Source organism: Leucopleurus acutus (assembly GCF_964270905.1).
Source record: "Leucopleurus acutus genome assembly, chromosome: X".
NCBI lineage: Eukaryota > Metazoa > Chordata > Mammalia > Artiodactyla > Delphinidae > Leucopleurus > Leucopleurus acutus.
Window position 1 is genome coordinate 19,704,007 of NC_139148.1, and position 25,745 is coordinate 19,729,751.

Consider the following 25,745-nt stretch of genomic DNA (forward strand, 5'->3'; position numbering starts at 1 on the left):
GTTTTTGAAAATGTTTTGACAATGATTTCAATATAATTGGAGTCTTTTGTAATCCCATATAGTTTATGTTATGTGTCTTAAAAAACATAGTTCGTAGAAGGAGTTTGTCCATAGGGGTCCATGGCACCAAAAGAAAAGATAAAGAGGACCTGGTTTAGTACAAGATACTAAGCAGTGACTAAGAATTTGGCAGCCGCTTCCAAATTGGAGTAATGTGTCAAAGGATAGAAAATCAGAAATGAAATCAGATCACTTACTACACGTCCTCTCACTTTACCAGGGAGGGAACTGAGCTCCTGAAAGGTTAAGGGACTTGCCCAAAGTCTCACAGCTATTCCATGGTAAAACCAGGATGAAAAGTTTTTGGAAAGCATGTAAAAACCCTCCACTCTGATAGGCACTGGGGATTCCATAGTTAGCAAAATGCCTCCTGCCTTCAACAAGCTTGTGGTGTGGCAGCCAAGAAACCAAATTATGATGCAATACGAGAAGTACTGTAAAAGAAAAACATATACAGTATTATGGGACCTTGGAGACAGTAGTCAGTAGTTCTGGAAAAAAGATAGTGGAAAACTTCAGGGAAGAGGCATCAATTAGCTGGGGTCTTGAAGGATGAATTGATGTTTGCTGGTGGTAGGGAAGTCATTCCAGGTAGAGGAAATGGCATGATCAGCAGCACAGAGTCGTAAAACATTGATTTTGGCAAGAAGTTCTTGTTCTCACAGAGTATAGAGAGGAATGCTAGTGAAAAGTTGATATTTTGAGATTTGAGAAAGAATGGAACTGGATTGTGAAAAGAGTTGAACGCAATTCTAAGGAGTCTGGACTTTAGCTTGGAGGAAATGAGATGTCCCTGAAAGATTTTAAGTTGAAGAGTGATAAGGTTGGATTATTGCTCTGAAAAGTTAACTCCAGCTGCAGTGTGGAGGATGGAAGAGACTGCAGACAGGGAGACAAGTTAGAAGGCTACGGATAGATCCACTTTTCTCTCCCATATACCTCATAATATTTGTAGTACACAAAGAATGTAAGCAACATTAAGAGATCTAGGAATAAAGACGCGGACATAGAGAATGGACTTGAGGACACAGGGAGGGGGAAGGGTAAGCTGGGAGGAAGTGAGAGAGTGGTATGGACATATATACACTACCAAATGTAAAATAGCTAGCTAGTGGGAAGCAGCCGCATAGCACAGGGAGATCAGCTCGGTGCTTTGTGACCACCTAGAGGGGTGGGATAGGGAGGGTGGGAGGGAGACGCAAGAGGGAAGAGATATGGGGACATATGTGTATGTATAACGGATTCACTTTGTTATAAAGCAGAAACTAACACACCATTGTAAAGCAATTATACTCCAATAAAGATGTTAGAAAAAAAAAGTGTTACTCGTGACTCAAAAAAAAAGAAGAGATCTATGAAACCTTCCTTTTTCAGGGGTTCTGGAATTAGCACAACAATCATAATGGCACTTGAATCTCATCCAAACAGTGTAATAACATAGATTGTGACCTCAAATGTTTAATTTATGTATTTCAGAGTACTTCATTGTGAGGAAAATGAGTCATTCCCCAAAGACATCAGTTACTGGTGTCCCCAAATCAGATAGTCCACGCTTGGGAAAAGATCACAAAGTACATTGGTCAAATGCTATAAAGACAAAGGGAAAACAACAGTAAGTAGCCATTTTTCACCTGGTATCATCTTCCACAACTGGACAGTTTCCGTATGGTATTTACCCAGCTAACATCAAACACTTCTTGTTTTGTAAATTAGAGGTTTTTTGTGTGTTTTAAAAATACTTGTGAATTGAATAATAATTATAATTATAGTATTTCATAATTGACAAAGCATGTTAACACACATCTCTTTGATCCTGACACAACCCTGCGATGCAGTCTTGTTATTACATCTTATAAGTGAGGAAGTAGCAACTGGAACAAGGTAACTGATTTGCAGAGGGCTAAACAGCTAATAAATGGCATCAGCTAGTATTCAAGGGTCTGTTTCCATACTTCAGGCCTTTTCTACTCTACATCTTGTAGTCTGCACTTTGCCAGTCAACAGTGGCATTATACAGGAGTACCTACCTCTCTTTGTAGCCCTATGAGGGGTAATGATGGGGTGGGGGGGCAGTTCTTGGAGAGTGAGATCCCTATTATCTGCCAGGGCTGGGACATGATCAAAAGTAGAATAATGCTCTGACCTAACTGGGATGAGCCTGGTTCAAACAAAGATCAGAGAAGGGAATTTCTTTTTCTAGGGCATGGTCATCCGGTCCCAGAAGAAAATTTGGGCCTACTGTAACTTCAACTATTCTACATTCTATTTTCTTAGCACTTGAACTAGTTGGACAGTGTTTTTAAGAACTATAATGGAATCATTTTAGGTCATGGATGTTTTTAGAAAGCACATTTTTTTGATGATAAAGTTTTAGCCAGGATTTTTTTTAATCTCAAGGGAAATATTCTCAAGCATTTCTTATCCTCATTCTGACTAGATTCGGCAGATGACCAGTTCTAATTACCACATCCAAATGTTCCTCATTAGGTCAGTCTTAGGGTGGAGGATGGGGAGATGCAAGAGGAGGAAGCATAAATCCAGAGTTCCCCAAGATTTTAGGAAAATGAAAACTACTTCACAAATCTTAGGCTCTTTTTATTCCTTTCAGAAATAATAAAGATATTTCAGCTCACAGGATACAGAGAGTGTGGTTATCTCATCTTGACAAATCAATGTTTCAACTCCTTAAGTGTACAATTTGTGCAGCGGTATGTATTTTGCTTTTTGTTTGCTCTGACAGATATAATTACTTATCAAGGTAAAAGGTGTGTTAAATAAAGAAAGAATATATAACCTTTTAAAATCCCGTCTATTTGAATCTAATAATATTGCATGGGGTTATGGGATTTCTTCTTTGGTTGACTCTAAATGAATATTTCTGTATTTACTTTCTTTTTTTTTTTTTTTGCGGTACACGGGCCTCTTGCTGTTGTGGCCTCTCCCGTTGCGGAGCACAGGCTCCGGACGCGCAGGCTCAGCGGCCATGGCTCACGGGCCCAGCCGCTCTGCGGCATGTGGGATCTTCCCAGACCAGGGCACGAACCCGCATCCCCTGCATCAGCAGGCGGACTCTCAACCACTGTGCCACCAGGGAAGCCCTGGATTTACTTTTAACATGGGTAACTACTGTGTCTTTTTCTGAAACCAATATGATTTTTTTAAATCTATTTCTTATTTGAAGATGTGAGACAGTGATCTTCTAGCACTAAAAATCTCTGTATTAAAAGTGCCTTTGCCTTCCACCCAGCAATTTCACTTGTAGGAATCCATTCTACAATCTATGTACAGTTTCATTGCAGTATTGTTTGTAACAGCAAAGAAAGTAAACCCTATAATGTCCATCGATAGGATACTGGTTAAATAAATGTTGGTGCTTTCCTACTGTTAAGGCTTGCAGCCTTGCATATGAATCTGCAATAGAAAAATAGCTAAAATATCTCATTAGTGAGAAGGCAAGTGCAGAACATTATGAATAATATAGTCCTATTTGAATAAAAACAAAGAAACGAAGAAAAAGGTGCACATCCCCCCACTCCCCAAACAACTCTGGCAACGCTGGCAGAGTATTAAGTCTTCTTTCATATAGTACTAAATATTCTCCTAATAAAATCACCTCTGATTACAGTAATCTATAATTAGTAATAGTCACATTAAGCGAATTTTAGCAGCTCTGAAAAAAATGATAAACTCTGAAAAATGTGTACACTTTTTCACCGTCTGACCCACAGACCCACTGCTTTATTTATTTTTTAAATTTATTTATTAAAAAAATTTTTTTCCCTCTTGCATCTCCCTCCCTCCCACCCTCCCTATCCCACCCCTCTAGGTGGTCACAAAGCACCGAGCTGATCTCCCTGTGCTATGCGACTGCTTCCCACTAGCTAGCTATTTTACATTTGGTAGTGTATATATGTCCATATATACACTACCACTCTCACTTTGTCCCAGCTTACCCTTCCCTCTCCCCGGGTCCTCAAGTCCTTTCTCTAGTAGGTCTGCGTCTTTATTCCCATCTTGCCCCTAGGTTCTTCATGACCATTTTCTTTTTTTTTTAGATTCCATATATATGTGTTAGCATATGGTATTTGTTTTTCTCTTTCTGACTTTCTTCACTCTGTATGACAGACTCTAGGTCCATCCACCTCACTACAAATAACTCAATTTTGTTCCTTTTTATGGCTGAGTAATATTCCATTGTATATATGTGCCACATCTTCTTTATCCATTCATCTGTCGATGGACATTTAGGTTGCTTCCATGTCCTGGCTATTGTAAATAGAGCTGCAATGAACATTTTGGTACATGACTCTTTTTGAATTATGGTTTTCTCAGGGTATATGCCCAGTAGTGGGATTGCTGGGTCGTATGGTAGTTCTATTTTTAGTTTTTTAAGGAAACTCCATACTGTTTTCCATAGTGGCTGTATCAATTTACCCCACCAACAGTGCAAGAGGGTTCCCTTTTCTCCACACCCTCTCCAGCATTTATTGTTTCTAGATTTTTTGATGATGGCCATTCTGACTGGTGTGAGATGATATCTCATTGTAGTTTTGATTTGCATTTCTCTAATGATTAATGATGTTGAGCATTCTTTCATGTGTTTGTTGGCAGTCTGTATATCTTCTTTGGAGAAATGTCTATTTAGGTCTTCTGCCCATTTTTGGATTGGATTGTTTGTTTTTTTGATATTGAGCTGCATGAGCTGCTTGTAAATTTTGGAGATTAATCCTTTGTCAGTTGCTTCATTTGCAAATATTTTCTCCCATTCTGAGGGTTGTCTTTTCATCTTGTTTATGGTTTCCTTTGCTGTGCAAAAGCTTTTAAGTTTCATTAGGTCCCATTTGTTTATTTTTGGTTTTATTTCCATCTCTCTAGGAAGTGGGGCAAAAAGGATCTTACTGTGATTTATGTCATAGAGTGTTCTGCCTATGTTTTCCTCTAAGAGTTTGATGGTGTCTGGCCTTACATTTAGGTCTTTAATCCATTTTGAGGTTATTTCTGTGTATGGTGTTAGGGAGTGTTCTAATTTCATTCTTTTACATGTAGCTGTCCAGTTTTCCCAGCACCACTTATTGAAGAGGCTGTCTTTTCTCCATTGTATATTCTTGCCTCCTTTATCAAAGATAAGGTGACCATATGTGCGTGGGTTTATCTCTGGGCTTTCTATCCTGTTCTATTGATCTATATTTCTGTTTTTGTGCCAGTACCATACTGTCTTGATTACTGTAGCTTTGTAATATAGCCTGAAGTCAGGGAGCCTGAATCCTCCAGCTCCGTTTTTCTGGTGTACTGTCACTTTGCCATGCCCCCTCTGTTATTTTCAATAGATTGTGCCTGGGCAGGGTACCGCATTCCATTTATAGCACCATCATCTCTTTCAGGAACATCATGTGACACGTGAAATTTTGAAGAAAGTGAGCCCTTTTGAGGCTGAGCTTGTTAAAGATCCTTGCTTGAAGTGTAAAGTTAGATTCAGGTAATGTTTTTATGCTGATTTACTTCAAGCAGTGCTTCGTTAATGTGAAGGAATCTTAGAAATTTATTTTCTTAAGTCCTCATATGTAATTACAAAGTAAATGTGTTGTTCTTATTTACATTTATTATGTGAAGAAACTGAGGCATGACTCTTGGGCCAAATGTTGCCTTGAAAGTAGCTCTCATCTCTCATGATGTGTTCAGTCTGACACACATATGAGAATAACTGTGAGCACACATGCCAAAGTGTGGCTCTTTCATACTCTGTGATCCGTTTCATGACCAGTTCTTTTTATGCTCTGGTATAGCTTTTACCCTGCATGCAAAAAAATATGTGAATGATCTTAAGTACAAGGAGGAGAAGTGACAGCTCCAAACCTGATGCCAAATGACTAATTTTGGTCTTTATTTCAGATTTAGTGGCGAAACATTTCCACCTTTCATCGTGTTTAAAATTTTTCTTCATACTGAAGGCCTTGGTTACAAGTATTTCAGTGGAAAAAATTTATTAAAGCCGTCAAGTGAGGTGATGTTTCATGATGTAGAGTTTGTGTTAATTTAGCTTTTTAACATCTGTGTGGTATCTGAATTGCATTCAAAGTATACAGACTATGTTATTTCACCATTAAACAGCCCAGCAAGCAGGTAGTATTTTTTTAAGCATCATGTTTCAAAGTGACTCTGTTTATTAGCTAAAAAAATATTTGGAATGAATTTCTTATATAAGGCCCTAAAATATACCCATCAGTTTTCTTTGTATGAAAATTTTGGTTTGCTAATAATGCATTACAGTGGCCTGTTGGTCAGGGCTTTTTAATTATGCAGAACATTTATGCAATTTTGTTTTAATGGTATTTTATCATTGTTTCTTTGATTCTGGTAGCATGTTTAGAAAAAGTGTGCTAGAGTATTGAAAAGGAACTTTTAAAACGTTTATTGTTTTTTACATGAGTTCTCATACTTTGAACTTTCGTAAATATTCATCATAATTGTGTCTACAGCATAGGACTCACCTGAGGATCTTATTAAAATGCAGTTTTTGATTCAGTAAATCTGGGACGGGTCCTGAGATTCTGCATTTCTACCAGCTCCCAGCAGCTGCCACTGCTGCTGATCCATGTACCACATTTTTAATAGTGAGGATCTACAGCATAGGTTTTATTCCTTTGACCCTTATATATGACTATAGTCGAGAAAATGTGTACATTCTCATATTTAGCCTTTTATAAACCACATATCAAAGGTTGTTTTCTTGTAGCCTTCTGGAAATATCTTACATGAAAAGTATGACCCACCTGAAATCATCAGTAATGGCATGTATTCAGGATAGAAGACCACACAGCCTGGCAGTTTCTGACCAGATCCAGCATGTGCAGCATATATTCTCTGAAGAATATTAGAAAAGGAAAAGAGACTGCTTTTCTATGTCTTCTCAGGCAATATCAGAGAAAATTTAGCTTGGTTTCAGAAATGTATCAAAAGGACTAGTGGTTTCATGTGGAATATGGTATTTCAGAAACATTAATATTTGTTCATTTGTATAGAATGACTTCAAATGGGAAAGTAGATGTTTATTCTCCATTCCAGAGATAAATTCATGCCACATTTATCTACAGAATAAGCTTATAGTTGTCCCTATAAAATTTCATCAACTGTTGCTTTTCTGAGGTTATATAATGTGGCTTTTTTAGGAACTGAAATTTTCCTAAGACAGCTCCTGGCAGACCCTGCTATGCCCAGGCTGGAGCAAATGAGAACCTTAGAGGCCATGACTGGAAAGCACTGTGTATATATCATAATTCATTAAAATGCTGTATAATAACTTAAATTTTATTTTAATTACAAAGTAACTGTTAAAAGAAATAGCACAGAGATTTTTTTTTAAAGGAAAATATGCCTTTATGCCTTTCTTCTTTGTGCTGCAACTTTCATTCACCTTGGGTGATCACTGTTAATAGTTTATTGTGTATGCTTCATATTTTTCCATAAAAATACACATATTATTGCACGTATTTTTCCATAAAAATATATTTTTATTTAAATATATTTTAAATATTTTCATTCTTATTTTTAAAATGTGATTATACTATTCAGTTTGAGTTTTTCACTAAACATTATAAGGGGTTACAAATGATCAGAACATACCCAACTTGGAGAGAACAGGTTAGGATTCCTTTTTCCTTTAGTTCAGGTTGAAAACAAATTCTGGCAATTCTTGGATTCATAGTTAATAGAAAGCCTGTAGAAATGGAAATTTTCTCACTTTAAGTTCACTCAACTTTTTTGCTCTTTGAATGTAGACACTGTGTCTTTAGCAAACTGATACAACTTTACTAAGTTTATTTATTTCTCCATGTGAAAGAAATAAGTCAGTTGTAGTCCATTCAGATGTTTAATCTAAGTTCATTTATGAAGGAGGGGAGTTTCACCAATTCTTTTTGGTTCCATCTTTTCCCTCGTTCTTATATCCAATTCTAGTTTCATTTCCTTCTCATTTTCCAACAGCATTTCTCATGTATTTACAAACACACACACACACACACACACACACACACACACACACACACAAAAGCAAAAACAAGTGAAAGGATGTAGAATAGCCTGAATAACTTTGGAGAAGAAGAACGAAATTAGACTATTTACACTACCTGATTCCAAGACTTAAAATGCTATAGTAGAGGGCAGACAGCAGAAGCAAGAAGAACTACAATCCTGCAGCCTGTGGAACAAAAACCACATTCACAGAAAGATAGACAAGATGAAAAGGCAGAGGGCTATGCACCAGAGGAAGGAACAAGATAAAACCTCAGAAAAACAACTAAATGAAATGGAGATAGGAAATCTTCCAGAAAAAGAATTCAGAATAATGATAGTGAAGATGATTCAAGACCTACGAAAAAGAATGGAGGCAAAGATAGAGAAGATACAAGAAACGTTTAACAAAGATCTAGAAGAATTAAAGAACAAACAACCAGAGATGAACAATACAATAAATGAAATGAAAACTACACTAGAAGGAATCAATAGCAGAATAACTGAGGCAGAAGAACAGATAAGTGACCTGGAAGACAGAATGGTGGAATTCACTGCTGCAGAACAGAATAAAGAAAAAAGAATGAAAAGAAATGAAAACAGTCTAAGAGACCTCTGGGACAACATTAAACACAACAACATTTGCATTATAGGGGTCCCAGAAGGAGAAGAGAGAGAGAAAGGACCCGAGGAAATATTTGAAGAGATTATAGTTGAAAACTTCCCTAACATGGGAAAAGGAATAGCCACCCAAGTCCAGGAAGTGCAGAGAGTCCCATACAGGATAAACACAAGGAGAAACACGCCGAGACACGTAGTAATCAAATGGGCAAAAAGTAAGACAAAGAAAAATTATTGAAAGCAGCAAGGGAAAAACGACAAATAACTTACAAGGGAACTGCGATAAGGTTAACAGCTGATTTCTCAGCAGAAACGCTACAAGCCAGAAGGGAGTGGCATGATATACTTAAAGTGATGAAAGGGAAGAACCTACAACCAAGATTACTCTACCCGGCAAGGATCTCATTCAGATTCGATGGAGAAATCAAAAGCTTTACAGACAAGCAAAAGCTAAGAGAATTCAGCACCACCAAACCAGCTCTACAACAAATGCTAAAGGAACTTCTCTAAGTGGGAAACACAAGAGAAGAAAAGGACCTACAAAAACAAACCCATAACAATTAAGAAAATGGTCATAGGAACATACATATAAATAATTACCTTAAAGGTGAATGGATTAAATACTCCAACCAAAAGACACAGCCTTGCTGAATGGATACAAAAACAAGACCCATATATATGCTGTCTACAAGAGACCCACTTCAGACCTAGGGACACATACAGACTGAAAGTGAGGGTTGGAAAAAGATATTCCATGCAAATGGAAATCAAAAGAAAGCTGGGGTAGCAATACTCCTATCAGGTAAAATAGACTTTAAAATAAAGACTGCTACAAGAGATAAGGAGGGACACTACATAATGATCAAGGGATCAATCCAAGAAGAAGATATAAAAATTATAAATATATATGCACCCAACATAGGAACACCTCAATACATAAGGCAACTGCTAACAGCTATAAAACAGGAAATCGACAGTAACACAATAACAGTAGGGGGCTTTAACACCTCACACCAATGGACAGATCATCCAAAATGAAAATTAATAAGGAAACACAGCTTTAAATGACACGATAGACCAGATAGATTTAATTGATATTTATAGGACATTCCATCCAAAAAGAGCAGATTACACTTTCTTCTCAAGTGTGCATGGAACATTCCCCAGGATAGATCACATCTTGGGTCACAAATCAAGCCTCAGTAAATTTAAGAAAATTGAAATCATATCAAGCATCTTTTCTGACCAAAACGCTATGAGATTAGAAATCAATTAGAGGGAAAAAAACCGTAGAACACACAAACACATGGAGGCTAAATAATATGTTACTAAATAACCAAGAGATCACTGAAGAAATCAAAGAGGAAATCAAAAAGTACCTAGAGACAAATGAGAATGAAAACACAACGATCCAAAACCTATGGGATGCAGCAAACGCAGTTCTAAGAAGGAAGTTTATAGCTATACAAGCCTACCTCAAGAAACAAGAAAAATCTCAAATAAACAATCTAACCTTACACCTAAAGGAACTAGAGAAAGAAGAACAAACAAAACCCAAAGTTAGCAGAAGGAAAGAAATCATAACGATCAGAGCAGAAATAAATGAAATAGAAACAAAGAAAACAATAGCAAAGATCAATAAAACTAAAAGCTGGTTCTTTGAGAAGATAAACAAAATTGATAAACCTTTAGCCAGACTCATCAAGAAAAAAAGGGAGAGGACTCAAATCAATAAAATTAGAAATGAAAAAGGAGAAGTTACAACAGACACCGCAGAGATACAAAGCATCCTAAGAGACTACTACAAGCAACTGTATGCCAATAAAATGGACAACCTGGAAGAAATGGACAAATTCTTACACAGGTATAACCTTCCAAGACTGAACCAGGAAGAAATAGGAAATATGAACCAACCAATCACAAGTAATGAAATTGAAACTGTGATTAAAAATCTTCCAACAAACAAAAGTCCAGGACCAGTTGGCTTCACAGGTGAATTCTATCAAACATTTAGAGAAGAGGTAACACCCATCCTTCTCAAACTCTTCTAAAAAATTGCAGAGGAAGGAACACTCCCAAACTCGTTCTATGAGGCCACCATCACCCTGATACCAAAACCAGACAAAGATACTACAAAAAGGAAAATTACAGACCAATATCACTCATGAATATAGATGCAAATATCCTCAACAAAATACTAGCAAACAGAATCCAACAACACATTAAAAGGATCATACACCATGATCAAGTGGGATTTATCCCAGGGATGCAAGGATTCTTCAATATACGCAAATCAATCAATGTGATACACCATATTAACAAATTGAAGGAGAAAAACCATATGATCATCTCAATAGATGCAGAGAAAGCTTTTGACAAAATTCAACACCCATTTATGACAAAAACTCTCCAGAAAGTTGACATAGAGGGAACCTACCTCAACATAATAAAGGCCATATACAACAAACCCACAGCAAACATCATTCTCAATGGTGAAAAACTGAAGGCATTTCCTCTAAGATGAGGAACAAGACAAGGATGTCCACTCTCACCACTATTATTCAACATAGTTTTGGAAGTCCTGGCCACGGCAATCAGAGAAGAAAAAGAAATAAACGGAATACAAATTGGAAAAGAAGAAGTAAAACTGTCACTGTTTGCAGATGACATGGTACTGTACATAGAGAATCCTAAAGATGCCACCAGAAAACTACTAGAGCTAATCAATGAATTTGGTAAAGTTGCAGGATACAAAATTAATGCACAGAAATCCCTTGCATTCCTATACACTAATGATGAAAAATCTGAAAGTGAAACTAAGAAAACATTCCCATTTACCATTGCAACAAAAAGAATAAAATACCTAGGTATAAACCTACCTAGAGAGACAAAAGACCTGTATGCCGAAAACTATGACACTGATGAAAGAAATTAAAGATGATACCAACAGATGGAGAGATATATACCACGTTCTTGGATTGGAAGAATCAATATTGTGAAAATGGCTATACTAACCAAAGCAATCTACAGATTCAATGCAATCCCTATCAAATTACCAATGGCATTTTTTGCAGAACTAGATCAAAGAATCTTAAAATTTGTATGGAGACAAAAAAGACCCCAAATAGCCAAAGCAGTCTTGAGGGAAAAAAATGGAGCTGGAGGAGTCAGACTCCCTGACTTCAGACTATACTACAAAGCTACAGTAATCAAGACAATATTGTACTGGCACAGAAACAGAAATATAGATCAATGGAACGGGATAGAAAGCCCAGAGATAAACCCACGCACAGATGGTCACGTTATCTTTGATAAAGGAGGCAAGAATATACAATGGAGAAAAGGCAGCCTCTTCAATAAGTGGTGCTGGGAAAACTGGACAGCTACATGTAAAAGAATGAAATTAGAACACTCCCTAACACCATACACTAAAGTCAAAATTGATTAGAGACCTAAATGTAAGACCGGGCACTATAAAACTCTTAGAGGAAAACACAGGAAGAACACTCTTTGACGTAAATCACAGCAAGATATTTTTTGATCCACCTCCTACAGTAATGGAAATAAAAACAAAAATAAACAAATGGGACCTAATGCAACTTAAAATCTTTTGCACAGCAAAGGAAACCATAAACAAGACGAAAAGACAACCCTCAGAATGGGAGAAAATATTTGCAAACGAATCAACCGACAAAGGATTAATCTCCAAAATATATAAAGAGCTCATGCAGCTCAGTCTTATAAAAATAAACAACCCAATCCAAAAATGGGCAGAAGATCTAAACAGACATTTCTCCAAAGAAGACATACAGATGGCCAAGAAGCACATGAAAAGCTGCTCAACATCACTAATTATTAGAGAAGTGCAAATCAAAACTACAATGAGGTATCACCTCACACCAGTTAGAATGGGCATCATCAGAAAATCTAGAAACAATAAATGCTGGAGAGGGTGTGGAGAAAAGGGAACCCTCTTGCACTGTTGGTGGGAATGTACATTGATACAGCCTCTATGGAGAACAGTATGGAGGTTCCTTAAAAAACTAACAACAGAATTACCATATGACCCAACAATCCCACTACTGGGCATATACCCATAGAATACCATAATTCAAAAAGACACATGCACCCCAGTGCTCATTGCAGCACTATTTACAATAGTCAGGTCATGGAAGCAACCTAAGTGCCCATCGACAGATGAATGGATAAAGATGTGGTACATATATACAATGGAATATTACTCAGCCATAAAAAGGAACTAAATTGGGTCATTTGTAGAGACGTGGATGTATCTAGAGACTGTCATACAGAGTGAGATAAGTCAGAAAGAGAAAAACAAATATTGTATATTAATGCATATATGTGGAACCTAGAAAATGGTACAGATGAACCGGTTTGCAGAGCAGAAATTGAGACACAGAAGTAGAGAAAAACATATGGACACCAAGGGGGCAAAGCGGCTGGGAGTGGAGGTGGTGGGATGAATTGGGAGATTGGGATTGACATGGATACACTAATGTGTATAAAATTGATGACTAATAAGAAAAAAATACATAAAAGTTGAATGGAAATATAAAGAAAAAAAAAACGCTATAGTAATCCCAGCGGTGTAGTGATGGCAAAAAGGCAAACATGTAGATCAATGAAATAGAACAGACAGTTCAGAAATAGACCCACATATATATGATCAGTTGCTTTTCATCAAAGGTGTGAAGGCAGTTTAAATGGTGCTAGAACAATTGGATAGCCATGTGTATAAAAAAGAGATCTCAATTCAGTTACCTACTTTGATGATCTATTTTCAGAGCTATGCTTATTTAAAGAGGGTTGTCACTATTGTAGTCCACCAACTATATTTAGAATATCCTAAAGCCTTGCTACTCAAAGTGTGGTCTGCAAAGATAAAAATAAAAAAAATTTAAAACAAAAATTTTTTTTTAATAAATAAAAAATAAAATAAACAAAGTGTGGTCTGCAGACCTGCAGCAATGGCATCCCCTGGAGCTTATTAGAAATGCAGGCTGTCAGGCCCCACCTCACACCCACTAAATTAGCCTATGCATTTTAACCAGACCCCCAGATGATCCTAGGCACAATATAGTCTGACAAGCGCTGTCCTAAAGGTGCCCTGCCCCATGACCTGGACACCTCTGGGTAATTGACAATTCTTAAACATGATCATCCAGTAATTGTTATTTTAAATTGAAGATCCCTGTTCTTTTTGAGGATTGGGCATTTATGTAAAAAGGAAAAACGTTATTAATAATAGCAGCCCTTCCCACTCCTCTGAGCTGGGGGATTCTGCTCTTGGAGTCGCCCCGGCTGTGATGGAGGGACCCTGCCCACCCTGGCGCTGGGCCGTGGAGGCCACACGGCAGCTGGGAGGAGGGCTGGACGCCTTTGTGGATGGTGGGCGGGTGGCCTTGCGATGCCCTGGCTTTTACGGAAAACTGGGTTTGGATACCTGGGGCTGAGGATGCAGTGAAGTTCCACGATGGAGTTCTTTGACAGGCACATTCCTTTTGCATAAAATAAAGTCTTTAACCTCAAAAAAATAATAATAATAATAGCAGCCCTTATTGAGCACTGTCAAGTATGATGTTAAACATTTAATGTGCATTATCATTTAATTCTCATAAACTCTAGAATGTAGATTCTGTTATTGTCTTCATTTTAAAAAGACTAAGTAACTTGCCTAAGGTCTCACACCTACAAAGTGAAGGAACTGACATGAAGACCCAGTGAGCCTGACTCCAGAGCCCATGCTCTTAACTACTTCTGTGTCAGGAACCCTGGTAAATACATTCTCTTATATGGCCCCCTGATAACTCTGATGAGGTACATGTCATTCCCATTTTGCCTGTGTGGAAGCTGGAACTTGGAGAGGCTCGTCCGGGCCAGAACTGAGACTTCACTTCTACATATATCTGCTTGACAAGCCTAACTGTAGATCTTGCCCAGCAGGTAGCCGCAGAGCTGTGGGGGAGTGATGATGGCTATCAGGGGAGGAGTCAAATTTAGAGATGCCCGCCTCTGACCCTTTGAGTCGCCCACCAAGAATGGAACCTTCCTCTTGAATCCTAGTCTGATTGGCTGCTCACCTGGAATCGTTGCCTAGTTTTCACCCTTCCCTTTCTCCTGGGGCTGGGCTCTTTATTCCCATCCCTTCCTATCCAGAAGGACTTTCCTGAATCTGGCCATACACGGCCAATGTCTGAGAAAGAACATCTTGACCACTGGAGGGCAAACTTTTTTCAAACCCCTGTCACAAGTGGGCAACAAGCCTGCCCTGTGCTGCCAGGCATGGGGTTTTTTTGGCTGAGAGACTGAGATGGGCTTGACAAATCTGAGCCACACAGCTGAGGCACTGTATGAATAAGGAAACTGGGGCTTGGAGAGATTGGTGGTGGTGGCTGAGTGGAGTAGACTAGGAACTGACAAGAAATACCTTTTCTAAGTAACTTGAGCTAGTAAAATATAGTTATATCTAAAGAAATTCGCAAGGCAGAAATTATAGGGTTTTCAGACCTGTTCTGCGTACAACTATTTGCTTTTACCTTTAGTGTCACTGTGGGGATGGTTAATTAGAACCCACAGGAAATAAATTGCAAGAAAGCATAATGGAGATATGTGCCAATACTGCCTTTTCTTTAGATGCATAGTGTTTAAAGAAACTAATGAAACGGAAAGCCAAAATGATCTGCCTAAAGGAAGGTTCCATCACATTTTTAGTAAACTGTTTCTGTCCGTTCGATTTAGTGCATTAGGAATCAAACTACAACCATTTGAATATTTTCTTTCACTTTCCCTATGTGTCTGTGTTCTAAGCTTTGGAATTTAAATAAAGAAATAAATAGGAAATATTCTGGATAAGAAAACTGAGAATTGGAATAAGAAGTACATTAAGGCTTGCTATTATTTTGCGTGTTAAGTAAAAACAGGTTCCGAGTTTTAGTCCTGTCTCAACCACTATTCTATAGTCTTATATCAGCATTAAAACACAGAGTTCCCATACTTTCACAGTATCACATTCTGAGATACAAAGGAAAAAAGAAACTGATCTGGAATCAAATGATGCTTGAATTTTCATCTACGCCAGTCTCCCTTCACATAAGCATAACCTTTGTGGCCAGAAGCACAGATATGTAATATAAATATGTATTAGAATAGTCAGCACATACTTACGGGGAGTGGGAAGGAGGGTGGGGAAGCACTTAATTCTCTATTCACAGTCTATGTATATTGCTCTTAGCACAAGGATAGGTATACGTGGAGGGGTATGGTGCAAATACAGCCAGACTGGATTCGAGCCTCCATGTTTTCTGTGACTCTTCTGTCTCTGCCCTCTCAGATGCTTTCCTTGAGTAGAAAATGTTGACATTTGTGAGAGAAAAAAAAAAACCTTTGTTTGCTACTCTTTTGCTACTGAGAAAAGCCTAAAGGAGAGGGAGGTCTCAGCCCTCTGAAACGTACATGTTTCCATTTGAGGGCGAGATATTAACAGCCACATAAAAGAGAGCTGGCCCCAGTACCTTTCATTGCGGTTCCTAGGGCAACCTGTTTAATAACCAGATAAGCTTTCTCTGCATTGACAGCATGAATACATTAGCGGTTTGTTTTGTTTTTTAAAGGAAAATAATGTCCTCTGAGGACTGTGGACTCCGCTACTCCTCTAGCTACATTTTAAAACTATTTAGATACGGTTATGGAAACAAATTTTAAGTGGTTTAAAAATCTATATAATCTTTTCTTTGTAAATACAGTCTTTTTATTGAATAGCAAGCTACTAGAAGAAAGGAACAATATTTGATGCATTTGTCTCAAAAAATATGTAAAGTGTGTGCTGATAGTTATTGCTATTATACTACTATTTTAAAAGTATTTTTTTCCTCTTTATAGGCTGTGGTTGATGCTTGTAAAATAATGGGGAAAAAGAAATTTTATCATCAAATTATGGAAGATGAACGTCTTTTCCAGAAGTTCAAAATAACTGATGAAATAGATATTGTCACCCTGAAAGATTACATGCAAGTAAGGAATTTAGATTTGGATTTAGATATTGCAATTTAGATATTGAAAACAACAAAATAAGCCTCGTGACCCTATCCTCCAGGAAGAATCATGTATCAGTTTACTGTGGTGAAATACACACAATATAAAATGTATCATTTTAAAGTGTACAATTCAGTGGCATTAAGTACCTTCACAGTGTTGTGCAAACATCACTACCATCTAGTTTAAGAACCTTTTCGTCACCCTGGAGGAAACCTCACATCCATTAAGCAGTCACTCCCCATTCCTCTGTCACTCCAGCCCCTATCAGCCACTAATCTGCTTTCTGTCTCTCTGAATTTGCCTGTTCTGGACGTTTCCTATTAATGGAATCATATAGTATGTGGCCTTTTGTGTCTGGGGAGTGATAGGTAAGGAATGTAGGGTTTTTTCCAGGGGTGATGGAAACGTTTTGGAATTAGTAGTGATAGATATTGTGAATTTACTAAAAAAAAAAAAAAACAAAACACTGAATTTTATACTTTAAAATGGTAAATTTTATATTATGTGAATTTTATCTCAATAAAAAAATCAAAAATAAATACATGGTGCTAAAAAGAGTACATGACGGGGATTTGACCTAGTAAGGAAGGGGTCTATTATTGTTTCGATGCTTTCTGCTACAAGGAACAGAATATCCCCAACCACAAGAGGCTTAAACAATAAAGGACATTGTCCCGTGTTAGGGAGTCCCTGGACAGGTGCGTCCTGGGATAGCTAGTGTCGCAGCTCAAGGACATCAGGGTTGTTGGTCAGCTTCACTACAGTCCTCTCAGCTTCCTTCACATAGTAACAAGATGACTATCACATTCTCAACTACATTCAAAGGCAGGAAGAAGAGGACTCAGCATCTTTTTCTCTAAATCTCAAGAAGAAAAATCTTTCCCAGAAGCCCCCAACAGACTTCCTCTCAGGTCCCATTGGTCAGAACTGGATCACATGCTCCCCCTAAACCAATCACTGTAAAGGGAAATGGGATCGTTTCCCATGATTGACTTAGAACAATCATGGTTCATGTGCTGGGGCCTTCCTTCCCAGAGCATATGTCTGTTCCATATGTGAAAAAAAAAATCAGGGCTCCATAAGTAAGGGAGAAGAGGGAAATGGGTGATAAGCAGGCAATCAACAATGTGTCACAGCCTCGGTCTGCGGCTGAACGGGTGGTGCACCCCAGGCAAAGGCTCTGTGGCAGGACAAACTGCAGGGCATGAAAGCAGGTTTGTGGGCCTGGAGAAGGGAGAGCACGGAAGGTGTGGTATGCAGTCAGGCTAGAGGGCTGGTAAGAGATCATGATGCAGGGCTTTTGACCATAGTAAGGTGTTTATTTTTTTCCTTGATTGTGTGTGCAATGAGAAGCTGGTGCAGTGTTTCGGGAAATGCGGTGACCTAATCTAATATGTGAAGGGACCCATCTGGCTGCAATGTATTATAGATAAAGGATTAGAAGACAGCAAGAGCCTCCTTCTAGTTTGGAGGTTCCTGCAATATTTTAGGAGAGATGGTGGTATCTTGGTTTAGGGCTGTGAGGCTGGAGATGCAAGAGATAACTAGAGAATAAAAGCAGTGGGCCTTGGGGACAGAGAGGTAAGCTAAAAGAAAGTGTCCAACATGGCTTCTAGGTTTCTGGTTTGTATAACTGGTCGGACAGCAGTGCTGAATCAGGGAACTTAAACTAGATACCTGAATAGTAATAATAGCAAATGCTGGTGTAATAACTCCTTCTATTCTCATAACAACCCTAAGAAGCAGGTACTATTATTACCCCTGTTTTATAAGTTCTAAAGAAACAAGGGATCCCAAAATTCTAGCTCATAATAATAATAATAATATATGGCCTTAACTGTTCACCCAGTTGCTTGCATGTGAAACATGAAATTAATGCGGTGCTTTAGAGACTCCCAATTGTGTTATCTTTCTTTTAGAGCCTTAACCTAGAAGATTTGGGGACTGAACCAGGAAATAAGTAGAGCTTGGGGATGTCAGCTATCTTTGCTAAGGACATGGGTGGCATACTTCCAGATTGTCCCTATGCCAAGGATTGGTGTCATAGAAAGAAGTTCCCAGATAGACATATTGGAAGAGAGAGATCTGATGATCGCTGACATTTATTGAGCCCTTTATGGACACAGCATTGTTTTTAGCTCTTTAAATGCATATTATCTCCTTTAATCTTCAAGTTTGTAAATTATGTGACCCTTCAAGAGATGAGGAAAATGGAGCTTAATGAGATTTTTAAAAACTTACTCAAGGTCGTATAGCTAGCTAATAGGTGCAGAGCAGATCATAGACAGTTCTGAGATGTTTACCCATTTTACCATTCCACCATCGGGAAATAAAATATACAGGCAGTCCTCGCTTTGCATGGTAGTGCAGGGCCATAAAAGCTGAAACCATGCAAGCTGAAACCATGCAGAGCAAACTTAATCATCAATGGGAAAAATCGTGATTGTTCCGTGCCTTTAAAAAAAATCTTATCAAAACATTAAAAACTCTCTTACTCTGTTATAAATATATAGGAAAATGGAAAAAAGCAAAACATTTATTTAGTACACTATAATTTAAAACATTAGAAACATTCAGAATTTAAAATGTTTTATTTCTTTGTAAAAAGCTTATCAACTGTGAATATACTAGAAACTATTGAATTATATACTTTAAATAGGTGAATTATATGAGACATGAATCTCAATACATCTGTAAAAAAATCGTTTTATCAAGAGTAGTTTAATCAGTGCTTACCTTCTTGTTCTCATATAATTTACAATAAGGAGTGAGCATCTTCTCCATGCCCTGGCAAATTGTCATACTCCTTTCTAAGTTTGGATCACCCGCCAACATTTTATCCTCTGTACTTTTATTGGCCGCACCACGCAGCTTGCAGGATCTTAGTTCCCTCACCAGGGATCAAACCCAGGGCCCTGGGAGTAAGGGCACCGAGTCATAACCATCGGACCACCAAGGAGTTCCCTATCCTTTGTACTTTAAATGTTATGAAATGTTTCAGAGCTCCTTTAATATGAAACTTCTTTTTTGCCAACATTACTTCCTCTGAGAAAACTTTACCCTTTTCAGCAGTGCCATTTTCCCCATTTATGTTGATAAGTTCACCTTCACCAAATTCGTCTAGCAGCCTCGCTGCCGTGTCTTGAATGATGGCAGTGTCAGCATCCCCATGGTCACCTATTTCTTCTAGAATTATTTACCTTTGATTTGAATTTCACTTCCAGCTTTACCACTTTTTCTTTCTTTGTTTGACCTTTCCCTCTTTTTTTTTTTTTTTTTTGTGGTACGCGGGCCTCTCACTGTTGCGGCCTCTCCCGTTGCGGAGCACAGGCTCCGAACGCGCAGGCTCAGCGGCCATGGCTCACGGGCCCAGCCACTCCGCGGCATGTGTGATCTTCCCGGACCAGGGCAGGCGGACTCTCAACCACTGCACCACCAGGGAAGCCCTGACCTTTCCCTCTTTTGATTATCTTTATTTGTAAAATATCATATGGGTTTATCACTGGGAGACAAAGAGGTAACACAATTACACACTTTGCTGTCTGTGAGTGAACTAAAAAGCAGATCTACAGTGACCAATCACTGACACACTTCGAAAGAATTGACGTGATTTGTCATTTATCACCATGCACATCTGTTATTTATGTAGTAATCTATGGACTGAAGAGCTAGCAGCAGAGTTTGTACTTTATGCATTTAACTCAGTTTTACTGTGGTAACTGAAATTTGAACTGTGTTATTGAAGGACTGAGCTTATTTGACTAAATGGTGGTGATTGATTGAAATTCGTGCATGCCTAAATGATACAAAGGGAGCACTGCCTGTATGTGTGTGAGTGCGAGAGCACAAGAGGGAGAGAGAGAGAGTGTACGTGTGTTATACCCTAAATGCCAGGATTGTAGCTCCTCCTGCCCTATTCCTATCTCTTAAATGAACATTTATAAGGTTGAATTGATTATATATATTTATATTTTTAAATTCCTAATTTGATATTTTAAATTAAAAACAAAAAGAGGGCTTCCCTGGTGGCGCAGTGGTTGAGAGTCCGCCTGCCGACACAGGGGACATGGGTTTATGCCCTGGTCCAGGAGGATCCCGCATGCCACGGAGCGGCTGGGCCCGTGAGCCATGGCCGCTGAGCCTGTGCATCCGGAGCCTGTGCTCTGCAGCAGGAGAGGCCACAGCAATGATAGGCCTGCGTACTGCAAAAAAAAAAAAAAAAAAGGTGGGATTTCTACAAATACTCCAAATGAAAATAGTGAAATTTGCCACTTAGCACCAGAGGTGAATTAATGATTTCTAAAAAGGTTTGTGCAAATGTCCTTTCAATGCAAGCATGTCATGAATAAGTATTGCCAGGTATGTAGATCACATAGCTATTTTCAATTTTCAGGCCCATCCTGAGTTTAATTTATCTGAGTTATATTTGCCTTAAAGATTTAGTGTTTATGCATTAAATAAATATTTAATGACCGTGGTACTATGTGCATGATACTGTGTGACAAGGATCCTGCCTTGTCACAGTAGGGGAGCTAAAACATACACAGATAGCTAGAACATCAAGTAGTCAGTAATAAGAGTCATAGAAGTGAGATACCAATACAGTTCAGAGATGGGATCAAGGAATGCTTTTGCATGAAGTAATATTTGAGTGGATCCTTGGGAAATGTGTCAAAAACATTCGAGAACACCACAGCCAATCATGCTTAGTTATTTTTTCTATATAGTATTCCAGTCTTCTGGATAAGATCCCTGCATCTTCTGGTGGCAGAAATAACTACTGGCGAAGATTAAATCTCGAAAACATTCCTAGGACAATGATAATGTATGACATAGTTTATTATGCGGAGTCTGGAATAATCTCAAACCGTCTAAAAAAAGAAATGAAGTATCTATTACAAAGACCAAAAACAGAAGAGATGCGTCAGCACCAGCTACAGATTGTTTCTCAAGTTAGGTAAAAAGTGATCCTTCACTGGGGTTACAATACTAGGGGCATTTCTGGAAATGTTCACATTCTGCCAAATAGCTCATGAAAAATAATAACAGAGCATATGGGGAAAAAGGGGTTGGGGCAGATTGCTCAAGACTTATGCAGCTTTGCAAACAGAGCACTAACGAAAAGGACAATTGGTACCTGGGAAGATACCTTGTACCACCAGACAGGCCGCCACAGCAAATATAAAAAATGTACAATAGAGTGAAAATGCTGGCGGCTCTTTCATTAGAGCAGGTAGTGGGCACCGAGACAGTGCAGATGGAAGTGGAGCCCTGAGCCAATGTGGTGGCCTTTTAAGTGGACATGAGAGGCAGTGTGACCTGCCAGGAACCATGAACCGCTCAAGGCAGGGAGTAGGGAAGAGGGCAGTAAGGGTGGATCGTGTGTGTGTGCGGGGGAGTGCCTCTCTGCGGAGAGAGCCCTAGGTGCCGGTGCTCATTCTTGTTTTCATGAATGCAGCCAAAAGGGCTCCCTTTGCCCATGCGGCACAGAGGAGAACTTTTTCCTTTTCTGCTGAAGGTTATAATTCTAGTCTTGATATTCTGGCTCCCTTTGCAGAGGATAAATTGCATATAAATTACAGTGACATTATTCCCTTCTTTACCAATAACATGTGCGCCATTTCACATTATAAAAGAACATGTTGTAGCAAAATAGACTGTATTATGATTTGAAACAACATGGACAGACTATGACTGCACCAGTTATCTTCCTTTTTTCTTTCCATTACCAAGTGTCACCTAGCCCATCTTATTTACAAATTAAGCTTTTTTTCTTAAGAAAAAGAAAGAGATAATAAGACTGAAGAGGACCTGTTGGTAGTCTATTTTCACACAGTCATATTTGAAATGAAAAATACTCCTTTAGTACATGAAAAGACACTGGTGACCCACTGTCAGGCAAACACACTGGTTGTTTTTTTTTCAGGAGTAGAGATGAGTGGGTGCTGACCCAATAACATAATTTAGCCCATTTATTTTATGATCAAGGCTATACATTTGCCAGACAGATGGCCTAGTGTAGGGCGCAGTCTGTCATCATGAAATAGATTTTCTCTAACTCATCCATCTAAGCACTGAATATGGAACTTAACTCTGTTACCACCAAGGTCAAATAAATGATGTAATTTTCTCTGCCACCATATATAACTGTAGGCTCCCTGCTATTTAGACTCATGCTACTGATTATCCTAGAATGAGTCACTTAAAGAACCAAATAAGTAGCCAAATTCTAAATCAACTGAAGAGGGAAAAATACTTTCTTAACGGCTCCTTTGAAGGCAGTTCAAAGTTTGGGATCTCTCAGAAGCAAACCCTGAGGTAAGTATTTGAGTATGAGTAGTTTATTTGGGAGGTGATCCCAGGAACCACTGATGAGAGGAGTAGAGAAGTGAAACAGGGAAGAGCAGGCAGCCAGAACAGTGTATGTTAGCAAGCAGGTTGTCACTGTGGGTAACTGGAGCTTAATCTCTCCTGGGAATGTCCTGGCCAGTGTAGAACACACAACACAAGTTATCCCACAGAGGGGAAGGGAGTTGGGATATTTCTATACCAACACCCATCAGTCACTGGTTAAGGGTAGCTTAGGAGGGGAGGTATTAATTCTGGGGCCCTTTCCCTGCACAAGAGCTCTTGTTTTCATAAGAAAGCTCTCAGGCTAAGTGAGGCCAGTGTGCGCTATGGCCCAAGGGGACTATGAGCATGGCACCAACTGTGTCTGGTCCCAACACTGATAAAAACAACCTGTTTCAGCTATTATGAAATTTAATACTTTTTGGTGTTAGTATATAGTATATCTTTTAAAAAGATTCAAATGGCTACTACACGGTATTTTCCCGGAAGACTGATTTTAAATTGATAAAACATTTTATAATTTTCACTATCATTGTTGTAAACATCATCTATACACCTTCATAAGTGGCAAAGAACTATGCTATGTAACTCAAGCAGAAATGATAACTTTGGCCTAAAAACTTACGTGCAGTATTGCTCCAAGCACTGAGGTCTAGGATATATTTACCAGAGGATGCTTTAATAAAATTTGGAACTTGCTTAAATTTAAAATTTTATTTTGTACAATTTTTCTGTCTACACTACAAATATTTTCTAGGTGCCCTTCATCCTTATCAAGTCTTCAACCTTTATATCGGCCCTACCAACAGCAAAGTCAAATTAAACACCTGGGACGTCGATCCGAGCAAGCTCAAATGAAAGTTGAAAAAATGAAAAAAGCTTATAAGATGGCTAAAGAAAAAATTGCTTCTGCGGGAACTGTAAGTTTAACTTGTACTGAATTCATTGTTTTGGACAATATTCAAACTGTAAGTAATTCTACTTCCTTAAGTAGAATTTTCCTAATCTACAAGTTCAAGGATGAAACACATACATTTGGTATATACCTTGGATAGTATAAAGCTACATTCCTCTTGGTAACGCATATTTTAAACATTCTTAAACAATATGAGTAGCTATTCTGATAAATACCAGCCATTTTGACTCCACATGAGCATGAGTTGGCAAAAACCCTATTGTTTCTGTATATTGGCACTGTTGATTCAGCACATCGCTAATAGTGCTTTTCTCAAAGTGGAAGTCATTTCTATTTACACTTATTAAGACCTGTAGTGTGGAAAGTCGGCTTCAGTATACTACATTGCAGGAATATTTACAATGAACATGTATTCATGTTTTACTTTGTAATTTTTAAAAAATCTGCTATATATTTTTTTGAGATGAGGCTAAGTGTGAACAGTCAAATATAAAAAACATAAAATAGTAAAAACCAAATATAAAACACTTTTCGCTTTTATTTATAATTCTACCTAGCAACTGAAAATGGACACACCGGGTACAAAGCAAAACGAGACGATGGTCTTCTCCACCCCATTCTTTGACATTGTAAAAGTTAATGAGCTCATGTCAGATGACGAATTGGAAGAAGAGGAAAAGGAATTATTTGCCTGGTGTCAAGACTTGTATATTAATAATTCTCCATCATGTTAAAGCACAGCTAATTGACAGAAAACCAGGTTATTCAACAACCTGCTTGTCTGTCTATAAATGATGAGTATATGCGTTAAAGGAAAACAAAACATAAACAAGCACTCAGTATGCTCTCTTAACCAAATGTGTGACAGATTTTAAAGCCCTTTTAGTATTACCATAGGTACAAGTATTTTTTACTAACAGAATTTTAATCTAAATAAATTAAATTAAATCAACTAGATGCCCTCAAACTAGCTGTATATGGTTTTGTTCAAGAAATGGTATTTCGTCCCTGGAACTTTTGTTCAATTGTGATTTTCCTTCATTTAAAAAAAGTATCGAACAGGCCATGCTTAGCATAAATATTAGAATTCACAGAATAAAAGGCTGCTCTTGAGTCAGCCTCCAGTGTCTTTTTTTTTTTGTAGCATGTTGTTTTTTACAGAACAGCTTGTGATTGACCTATTCTGAGTTATAATAAAAATAATAATGAATTTGTTGCTACAGTAGGCATGACATAGCATACCTAGTCATTACTGAGCATTGTAAGCACCTGGGGCAGAATGTTGCATCTGCTTCAATGTTGTACTTTGTATTTTTTTAAGTGTAAAGACTGTTTTGAGTAATATTTATCAATTTCCTTTTAAATTGATAAATTCTCATTCCTGATGTAGTACAAATTATTGATATTTTTTTTGATCCAGGCTAGTAGATTATATCAAACCTTACTTGAGGCTGTGATAATTAAACAAAGTGCATTATTTATTGAACTTTAAAAATACAATTTTTTTGAATTTTACTTTATTTTATTTTTATACAGCAGGTTCTTATTAGTTATCTATTTTATGCATATTAGTGTATATATGTCGATCCCAATCTCCCAATTCATCTCACCACCACCATCTGCCCCTGCCACTTTCACCCCTTGGTGTCCATGCATTTGTTCTCTACATCTGTGTCTCTATTTCTGCCTTGCAAACTGGTTCATCTGTACCATTTTTCTAGATTCCACATATATG

At 38.1% G+C, this 25,745-nt stretch overlaps 1 protein-coding gene across 1 annotated transcript; it reads left to right on the forward strand.

The window, feature by feature from the left end:
* Positions 1 to 1,041: 1,041 nt before the first annotated feature.
* On the forward strand, positions 1,042 to 24,744 carry LOC309978335 (uncharacterized protein CXorf58; the record flags this gene model as incomplete). Its single annotated transcript, XM_082864751.1, has 8 exons — positions 1,042 to 1,672; positions 2,669 to 2,768; positions 5,442 to 5,536; positions 5,950 to 6,061; positions 16,588 to 16,719; positions 21,471 to 21,700; positions 23,852 to 24,014; positions 24,568 to 24,744. Exons 1-8 carry the CDS (start codon positions 1,515 to 1,517, stop codon positions 24,742 to 24,744), a joined length of 1,167 nt encoding a protein of 388 aa, XP_082720877.1. The 5' UTR covers positions 1,042 to 1,514.
* Positions 24,745 to 25,745: the final 1,001 nt, after the last annotated feature.